Consider the following 10,248-nt stretch of genomic DNA (forward strand, 5'->3'; position numbering starts at 1 on the left):
TTTTTTGGTTTTTCGAGACAGGGTTTCTTTTTATATCTCTGGCTGTCCTGGAGCTCACTTTGTAGACCAGGCTGGCCTCGAACTCAGAAATCCACCTGGAAACCTGGATTTCTAAGAGCTTCCCAAACTGGATTGCCTTAACCCAGGAGGGTGGCCACCAAGAGGGAGTGGTCAGGGTCAAATTCCCGCGCCTCCAGGGGGCGGGGTCGTCTCTGTGGGGCGTGGCCCTGCCGTGGCATTCCCCACCTCCACAGTTGGCGCCGGGGGCGGGGCCAGGCAGAGCAGGACGGGGCTTCCTTTCTGCGCCTACGGAATCGCAGTTTGACCCCGGAAGTGCTGGATCTGTGGAAGCTGTGGTGTTTTGCAGCTGAACATCTCGGGTGTGGAGCCGGGGAGGTAAGTACGTGCCCGGGCCCCACCGGTGGTGCTCGGGAGGAGCCAGGACCGTGCTTCGGGCGCCCTCGGCACCCTCCAGCCCACGGGCTTCGCGGCGGAGCCAGGCTTACTCTGCCCCAGCGGCTGTGAGTCACCCCCCTTGGAGAACCAGAGCCTGGAATTCCGGTTCTTTTTAAGGCTTGGTCCTAGAGAGACCTGGGACGATCCCCGGTCCCCACCACCTTCTCCCAAGCTTCAGTTTCCTCCATGTTCATTCATTCGTTCAGCATGTATTTGTTGATCGACAGCCACGTGCCTAGTACAAGACCTAGGCGCAGAGGGTACAAAGAGCAGGACAGACGAGGCTCTTTGCTCTCGTGAAGCTTACAGTCTAGAGGAAGGAGACAGTTACACATTAAAGATATGACAGTGAGTAACAAGGAGAGAGACTACTTCAGGGAGAAGACCTGAGAAGGTTTTCTGATAGAGAAACTAAAGCAACAGTAGCCCCGAGATGCTCTCTGGCATATTACAACTGTTGATTAGATCGCGACCCTCTACCCGTCCATCTGGAAACAGTTAACTATTGATTGGCCTCTGCTGCCTTGCCCAGCATAGAATGTAGAGTGGTGCACACTGGTCCTGGTCCTTTTACAACTCAAAGTCTAGTCTTTGCTTTATTTTCTACCCATATACGTTAAGTGAAACCTAAATCCCCTTTGATGCCTCCCTTCTGTAACTTCTGTAAGTCGTTAAATGCTTCTAGAGCTTTGCATATGTGGCAAACATCATGGCATTGGTTAGGATTTGTATGGGAATTGGAGTTGTATCTGTCGTTGTCATGAAGACTAAGATTTGTGAATGGCACCGTCAGATCAGTTATTTTTGTCCATGGTGGTATTTTCTGAACATCGTTGCCTGCGTACATAGTTGGGACTGAAGCATCTAGAGTCAGATGTGATGACACATACTTGTAATCCCAGCACTCAGGAGGTTGAGTCAGAAAGATTGGTTCAAAAACAGCTTAGGCTACATGAGACCCTGTCTATGATGTACCAAATTTAATTAATTGATTGATTCATATATATATATATATATATATATATATATATATATATATATGAGAATGCGAGGAAAGAGTGGTGTGTGATGTTGCAGATAGTAATGTATACCAGCACTCAGGACACTGAGGCAGGAGATTGCTACAGTTAAGAGCCAGTTTATATCACAAGACCTTGTTTCCTAGGTATTTGAAAACAAAATTATGTTAATGCCAAGAAAAGCACTTAGAAGAGTACTCAGTATCTAACAAACATGCTGCTCTTGTCTTATCAATATGTCTTATATTGCCAGGGCTGGGCCAGACATATTGACTTGTCAATATGTTTTATATCACCTGGTAAGAACTAGCTGGTTATATCCTCAGCTTGTCTGTGAGGACATAGTGAGTTCCTCCTCCTAGCCTTGATGTATTCATGTGTGTCATATGCTCTTTTGCTGGCATGCCTTTTGAAAGGGTTCATTGGTCTCCATTGCATGGCTTGCCCAATACACATGTCCTTCCTGTGGATAAGACCAAGGTGTTATTTTTAAAAAAGAGAACACTGGGTGGGAACACAGAAGAGCTGCTCTGCTCATTTGGTTTTGTATCCCGGGTTCACATACATGTGGGTACAAATGCATATGTGTGGAAGTCAAAGGTCAACCTCGGGAGTTGGAGTTGTCCCTCAAAAGTCATCTGCTTTTCTTTTGAGACAAGTCTCTCACTGGCCTGGAGCTTGCCTGGTGGACTGTCCTGATGGCCAAGGAAGCTTTTGCCTTCTACTTTCCCAGTGCCGAGATTACAAGCGTATACTATCACATCCTGCTTCCTAATGTGCTTTTGGGAATCAAATTCAGATTTTTATGCTTGTGCAGTCTGGACAATGCTGACTGAGCACCTCCCAGTTTGCTCTGTGACTATCTTTCCTATTTATTTATTTATTCATTCATTTAAGCTTGAACCCAGGGACTTGCATGTGGTAAGCACAAATTCTATCACTGAGTTGTACCCAGCTGACCAACTCCTGGCTTTGAAACCAGTTTGGCCTCTGTGGAAGGGATCTTCCGTTGGCAGGTTTCTAAGGATTTTCTCTTCCTTCTGTTAGTTTGTCATGTCCTTCTCTGAAGCCTGGAGAAGTTGTAAAGTCTTAGCACAGTCTGCCGTGAGGAAAGGCCCACTGTTCTAACCCTAGTGAGAGTCAGGAGAGGAGTGTTCTTGTTCTGAGGACTGTAGCTCAGGGGTAGAGCTCGCCTAGCATTTGTGATGAGTTCAGTCCCCATGCAGCAGAGAACATTTCTCCTAGTCATTCATCAAACATTTGCTGAGGCTGCATCTGCTAGGCTGGTGCTGGTGATAGGGAAGATAGCAAGAGAAAGAACTGTGGGATGTGTCTTCACGAGCACAGCTTGAGGCCCTGGGTTTCAACACTTCAGAAACAAAAAATGAGAACAGTCTAGGCTCTTTTAGCCAGGACTTTTGCTCTGTTTTTTGAGAAAGGATTTCTCTGTGTAGCCCTGGCTGACTCTGTAGGTCAGGCTGGCCTTAAACTCACAAGAGATCCGTCTGCCTCTGCCCGGATTGTGCTGGGATTAAAGGTGTGTGCCTCCATGCCTAGCAGGACTTCTTTTTTATAGCAGGTAGGAGTTACTTGGAAGGTATTTTCCTTCAGCACTAGAACTCTTCTAGTATAGCTAATGCATATAAGGTCTTGAAAGCCCACATTAGGAGCCCACTGTGGCCGGGGGTTGATGCAGGTGCTGGGTTCACTCCCTGAGTAGGTCCTACCTCTAGGACTCTGTGTATCTGCCCTCTTCTTCCCGTTCCTATTCCTTTCAGGAGGGTCACGAAGCACAATGCCAGCTCTGCCCCTGGACCAACTCCAGATCACCCACAAAGACCCGAAGACAGGACAGCCGAAGACTTCAGCAGCGCTGGTGAGCCAATGCCCTGATGCTGGTCAGCCTGGCAGGGTCATCCTTACAATTGAAAAGCAAAAGGGAAATTCCTCCCTTTTCTCTTCCAAGAATGACCCAAGGGCTGTCGTTACTGATCAGTAGTTGAGGCACGACGAGGCCCTTCCAAGCCTAGTATAGAATTTTGTTTCTGAGTAGCAGTCAAATTGGAGTAGTGTTTTCCATGTCAAGTCGTGTGTCCCATTCCCCTACCCCTCAGTATTTATTTTCAGTCATTCTGAAGGCAACTCTGGCTTAGCCTGAGCTGGGCTGCAAGTGCTTCTACATCCTAGCTTGGTGATTTCCCTTTGCTGGGACTTGAGGTTTCATGTAGAAATGTGTATGTATGTATATTTATCTATTTATTTATTTTACTATACATAAGTACACTGTAGCTGACTTCAAACGCACCAGAAGAGTGAATCAGATCTCATTACGGATGGTTATGAGCTACCATGTGGGTGCTGGGATCTGAACTCAGGACCTTCGGAAGAGCAGTCAGTGCTCTTACCCGCTGAGCCATCTCTCCAGCCCTATATTTATTTTTTTAATCTAAGCTTCTCCCCAGACTCCTGTAGGGGTCATTGGTTGCTGAGGTTGAGCTGGTCTTGTCTTTAATCTGGTACAAGAAGTGAGACACACAGAGACTCTGACAGGGCCTGTGAAACTGAAAACTAAGGAGGCTGTGAACCTGCCAGTTCAGAGAGAGATTAGAGCCATGGAGAGGTGCCAGGCTGCTAAAGAAAGGGACAGAAGTGGGGATTTGAGTCCTTGTGCCCACTTATAGATTCCCAAGAATATGAGCTTACTTGCACAAGGTGGGAAGAAGTAGTTTCTAGAGGCTTGAGGAAAGTTGTGGGAAATGGGAGCTAAGTATTTTATTTCCTGCATTTTGGTTGGCTTTTATTATTTCCTATTCAGTCTTTAAATACAGAACTTAACATACATAGTGCCCCATGTGGGTCAGCCTATTCTGAAAAGTCACCTGGATTAATTTTTCTTCCTCCCTTCCCTCCTTATTTTAAGTTGGTTCTTTGAGGTTCTTTGAGCATTTTGTTTAGATGAACCCTTTCCTGCCCACCCAGGCTTGTGTCCTTTTCTTTAAGCCCATCGAGTCCAGTTGCTGCTGCCCATATGCTCTTGGATATGTGGCCAGCGCACCAGCCACTGTTCCCTTAGAGAAACTGATTCTTCGCCTTCCATCTGCTATCCATTATCAATATGGGACTTCTGCCCATCTCCCCAGGTTATCTTATTTAAGCCGCATCACAGCCCATCATGGATGTTTTGATTGCCACTATTTTACAGAGTTCAAGGTCACAAAGCCAGGAAATCGGGAGAGCTAGGACGCTGTGCTAGCCAGTTCAGTCCCAGGATGTCCTGTACTCAGCCTTTCTTCTATAAAGCTGTTTGCTTTCCTGTTCGTAATTTTACATATGGAGAATGTTTGTCAGAAAAGCTAAAACTGTACTATTTAATTCAGTAGCCATCTAATAGGTAACATGTACTACGTGTAACAATTGTAGCGTGTCTGGTGCTTGCAGTGTGGACTATGTAAGTGAAATATCCCATGTGATGAGTGCCTACTGTGCTGTTGAGACAGATGATGCAGTCCCACTGTCACAGAGCGCTCTGTTGGACAGTGATGGTGGAGGCTTGAGTGCTTGAGACTGGTTTTAAACCTCAGTACTTCCCCGGGTACTGAATGAACTCCTGGGTCGTTAGCTGTGGGGCTGGGAGGGCAGAGGTCTGTCTGGTCCCTTTCATGGCTGGCTTCTCAGTGACAAGCACAGTAAGCTCTCTGGAAACATTCTTTAAGTCAGAAACCACAGACTGCCTGATGCTAGAGCTTCAAAGAGAAAATATCTAGTCCTGTGCTTGTGGGGCCCACAGCCTGCCACCAGTAGCTTCTAGCAGTTTGATGACAGTAGAATAGGAGGAAGGCCAGGGTCTGACATGCACAGCTGGTTCAGATCAGAGTTTGGAGTGCACAGAAGGAAGATCTTGGGCTGGTTGGAGGGATGTATAGCCAGGGATGGCTTCCTGGAGGAGAAAGGTCCTGCACTGTGTGTTGAAAGGTACGTGAGCTCTGTCCGGATGGAGCAGGAGGACAAGGCCCTGGTTAGAAAACTCAGGGATGCTTGGGGAAGTTTGACTCTTAGGTCAAGAACAGTTCCCTGGGGGTGGGGTGGCACTATGGCAGAACTAACGAACACAGGTTTTGCACTTATTTGGTAAGTTGTTTGACCACTAGACCTCAGGAGCCCCCCCCCCCCAAAAAAAAAAGATAATAATGGGCCAGGCATGGTGGAGATGAAAGGAAACGTCTGTAGATTACTACTGTGCCTTAACAGAGCAACACTCGATAGATTGCAGTTCTGCTGGAGATAACAAGTGGCAACTGTGACATTGACTAGGCACTAGGGAGAAAGAGGATTGGCTGAAGACAGTTGCCTGGCTGGAGACAGGTCTTGGTCATACTGAAGAACATTAACCTATAGGCTGCAGGAAGCTCCTGCAGCATTGTCCTGGGATATGTGTGGGATTTTGTGTTTTGAGTCTCAGTTTGGGACAAAAAGATCTCTGCCCAAGGATCAGTGCCTCTACAGAGTGATAAGTGAGCTTATTGATGTTTATTAAGTAGTTACTATTTCAAGGAGCAAGCACTTGAAAACCTGTCAGCAGTAGTGTTGGACCCTTCCACCATGAAGGATACTAAGAAAACGGGCTGCTATCAAGATCCATAAAGGCTTCAGGGGCAGTATTTTCCAAGTTTGCCAGAGCAGATAGGCCCTGGGCCAGACTTTTTGAAAGGTGGGATTAAACCTCCGTAGGAGAAACACAGTTGGAGCCTTCCTGCTATTCCTGCTCTGAAACCATCTATGGCTACTCGGAGAGTTCCTTTTACAAAGCTTGCCATTTAAAGTACTAAAGAGATAGGACCTGGCCATTCATCCTTTTGTCCAGCTAATGAGTATGTGGAGAGTCTTCTCAAGGCCCAGCACTGTTGAAGTATCATTAAAAAACAGTAAACTGCATAGTTAAAGTCAACAATTTGATTGTTTTCAACATTGGTAATATACTAATGAAGCCATCACCTATGGTCGAGTGAACATTTTCACCTTCCCTAGAAGTCCCCTGTATCCGTCTCATATCCATTCCTTCCTCTCTCCCTGAGCTCAACAGCAACTGATCCAAAAGTGACTTTGATGCAGTTTAGCAAGAGCCTTTGTCACATGAATGCAGGTGTTGGGGGAGGCGAGCAAACCCCTTAGTCCAGCCTCAGGGAATTAGGGAGGTTTCTAGGTGCCTGAGGTCTGAAGGAATGCAGTGAGATAGGGTTGTGCAGGGGTGTGCTGTACCTAATACTTGGTCTGCAGTGTAAGCTTTGCTTTAATCCTGCCTGGCTGCCTGCTGCACCTCAAGGCCTTTAAGAAAGTTCAAGACCCTACTGAGCCTTTGTTTTCTCCTCCATCAGACAGGCTGTCACCCTTTTAACTAATCATAGATGAGGGAAAGCAGTGGGGAGTTTGACCTGCCTGTTCCTGCTGCTCCTGCTGGTGTAGGGCAGGTCCTCAATGGGTGGTAGGTTTGTTGTCATCATCCTGCCACCCTTTAAACCCAGGTCCATCTGTGCACGGTCTATGACTGTTTTTATGCCTTTATATGAATGATTTCTTCAGCTGGGCAGTGGTGGTGCACACTTGAGAGGCAGAGCCAGGTGCATCTTTATGAGGCCAGACTGGTCTCTCCAGAGTGAGTTCCAGGACAGCCAGGGCTACAAAGAGAAATCCTGTCCTGGGTGTGGAGGGGTGATTTCTTCCATCAATTGTAGCATCTGCCATTGATCCTAGGGGCCGGCAGATCTCTATTAAATCTGAGACCAGCCTAGTCTCCATAGTAAGTTCCAGGTCAATCAAGGCTATATAGTAAAAAAATGTGTGAGAAAGAAAGAAAGAAACAAACAAACAAAAGAGGAGGGAGGGAGGGAGGGCAAGCAAGCTAACTTTCTTTCACCTAAAAATCCTTTTCCTCCTGCTAGGCTCAGTTAGGTACCGCCGTGCCTCCGAGCATCCCTTTTCCATGGGCTGTTACTTCTCTCCTGTGCTCCTGTGACCCTTTAGGCCTGAGTTGTGACTTCATCTGGCTAGGTCTCCCTTGGTGGCTTAGATGTTCATCTTCCCCAGTGGAACGTGACCCTTGTAACCTGGAGAGAACTTGAGCCTCTAAGCTGAGACCTGCATCACTGGATGCTTTTATTCATTGCCCCAAAGCTGGCACAGTAGGGGTAAAGAGAGTCCTCAGGTCAGAGGAAGGAAGCTTGGAAGGCAAGGAGATGAGCTCTTTGTCAACAGATGAGTGCCTGGAATGCTGCCACTGTATGAGTGAGTTTTAGATGGGAGAGGGTCCACAGAACCATGTGCTCAATGGCTGCAGTGAATCCCAAGGAGCTTGCATACCCCTGCAAAGGCCCACAAGGTTCTCAAGGAGACTGGTCCATCCATCGGTCTTGATCGTTCTAGAGTTGGCTCTGGAAGTGGAAGGCTGTGGTTGCTAACAGCTGAGGCAGTGCCTGGCCCTCCTCTTATTACAGCTTCTCCCTGAGAAAGCCCCTCGTGTAGACTGGGATGAAAACTGAGCCCATCATCTCTTCTCTTTGGCGAACAAAGTGGGGCTTGTTCATGGCGTGGTTAGGGCTGGGAAAGAGAACTTGTGACTCTGAGCTGAGCTCTGCAGCTACTTGATTAGAATCTTTTAAAAAAAATTGTGGGTTTTTTTCTGGTTATAAAAAAAATAATGATATATAGAATATGATGCTGTTTGTATTAGAATGGAAAAACAGACTTAAATACTTGATATGCATATTATATTCTAATATAAATACCTAGAAAGGTCACTAGAACAGCATCTGCTTGGTGGCTTCCTCGGAGGTCATGGAGAATAAGAGTATGCGTCCCACCCTGCTCACTCTCCTTTCCCCTCCCTCCAACCCCCCACCCCCGTGCCTTTTCTTTCCCTTCTCCTTTTCCTCCACTCTCCCCTTCCACCCCCACGTCCCCATGCTGGGGATTGAACCCAGGGCCCCATATCCACGGAGCACACACTCTGTCACTGAGCTCTGCTCTTAGCCCACATAGTGTTTGAAAAGATGCTTATGTGTTACCTGGATAATTAAATATTAATTTTAAAAGTACATGGTCAATGTTTAAATATGGGGAAAATAAGGTCAAACATGGTGGTTGCTTTAATCCCAGCACTTGGGAGGTGGAGGCAGGCAGATCTCTGAGTTTGATGCCAGATGATGGTCTACAGAGAGTAAGCCTTTGTAAAAAAGAGAAAATAGAGAAAAATATAATGAAGCTATAATCCCATAGCCCCAAGATAACCAGTATAAGTGGGGAATTGTTCCCTTCTTTTTAGAGATCTGTACCAGTATATGAATACATTGACTTCTTAAAAAATTTACAAACCTGGTTATATTAGAATCTTGTTTCCTTCTTTCTCTCCCCTTAACCTGTCCCCTCACCACTAAAATGCTCTAAAAACATGTTGTTGTTTTTTTAACAGCCATCTTGTATCCCCGGGTGCAACCATGGCTCCTTTGTTAGGTACACTGGGCTCTTTATACTTAGAGCTCCTGGAGGGTCTCTGGTTGGAACAGCCAAGTACTGTTACTGCTGTGGGTTGGCAAATGGGGCTCGCTGACTAACCTCTCCCACATTAACACGTGGTTTTTGGATTTGTAGAACCCTGAGCAGAAGGCAGACCGGTATTTTGTGTTGTACAAACCGCCCCCTAAAGACAACATTCCCGCCCTAGTGGAGGAGTACCTGGAACGTGCCAACTTCGTAGCTAATGACCTCGACTGGCTCCTGGCCTTGCCTCACGATAAATTCTGGTGCCAGGTAACATTCCATCAATATTCACACAAAGACAAAGCACATGCCAGATTCTTGGTTGGTTGCTGTTATTTTTCTCTTCCCTAGGAATTGCTTTTTTGTCTACTTTCCGGGTCCTTAACATCAAATTATGGTTTGGATTGATGTCTCATATTACAACTTTCCTGATGTTTACCTACTATCCGTCCCTGGGTCATTTTAAGAAACTTATATTTACCCCTGAGCTTATTCATACCTCCTTGGTCCCTTGGGGTTGGAGGGTTTGAAGTAAGTCAGGACTGACAGGCTGTAAGCACCCGTGTAGTCTACCCACAAACCTTTGAGTCTCAGCAGTCAGTCCTTGCTCTCCTCTCTCACCTGAATTAGGTTATTTTTGATGAGACCCTGCAGAAGTGCCTGGACTCCTACCTGCACTATGTACCCCGAAAGTTTGATGAGTGGGTGGCCCCGACCCCTGAGGTGGCTGACATGCAGAATCACCTGCACCGGAGTGTTTTCCTCACCTTCCTCCGAATGTCCACGCACAAGGAATCCAAAGTAAGCCTGCGATCCTGTGACAAGTGTCCACTTGACACCCAGCACCTCTGTGCCAGACTCTACCCCTGGGAAAGAAGGCTCTGAACGTTCAGGTTTCCTCTTTGTCTTCCCTCTTTATCCCTGCCTTTTGGGAAAAGAATCTGTGTCACTTACTTCCCTTGTCCTCCAGTCCACCAGCCTGCCCACAGTACACCCAGTGTTTTCAGCCGCAGGAACTCCAGGGTCCTTGTCACAGTTGACGTATGATTGTGACTTTACTCATGTGACAAAGAGTAAGGATACTGATTCAGACTTTTGGAAGATCTCAAATATGTGTACTTTAAAAAGTATTTATAGCGCCGGGAGTGGTGGCGCACGCCTTTAATCCCAGCACTTGGGAGGCAGAGGCAGGCGGATTTCTGAGTTCGAGGCCAGCCTGGTCTACAGAGTGAGTTCCAGGACA

The 10,248-nt window shown here is 46.8% G+C and overlaps 1 protein-coding gene across 1 annotated transcript in view; it reads left to right on the forward strand.

The window, feature by feature from the left end:
* The first annotated feature begins 293 nt into the window (after window positions 1-293).
* Ascc2 (activating signal cointegrator 1 complex subunit 2) overlaps window positions 294-10,248 on the forward strand; it is a 46,104-nt gene continuing 36,149 nt past the window's right edge. The window contains exons 1-4 of the mRNA XM_021176638.2: window positions 294-396; window positions 3,254-3,351; window positions 9,117-9,275; window positions 9,636-9,806. Of these exons, the coding sequence (XP_021032297.1) occupies window positions 3,271-3,351; window positions 9,117-9,275; window positions 9,636-9,806 (411 nt within the window). The 5' untranslated portion in view covers window positions 294-396; window positions 3,254-3,270. The remainder of the gene's footprint in view (window positions 397-3,253; window positions 3,352-9,116; window positions 9,276-9,635; window positions 9,807-10,248) is intronic.

The sequence above is a fragment of the Mus caroli genome, chromosome 11 (genome assembly GCF_900094665.2).
Source record: "Mus caroli chromosome 11, CAROLI_EIJ_v1.1, whole genome shotgun sequence".
NCBI lineage: Eukaryota > Metazoa > Chordata > Mammalia > Rodentia > Muridae > Mus > Mus caroli.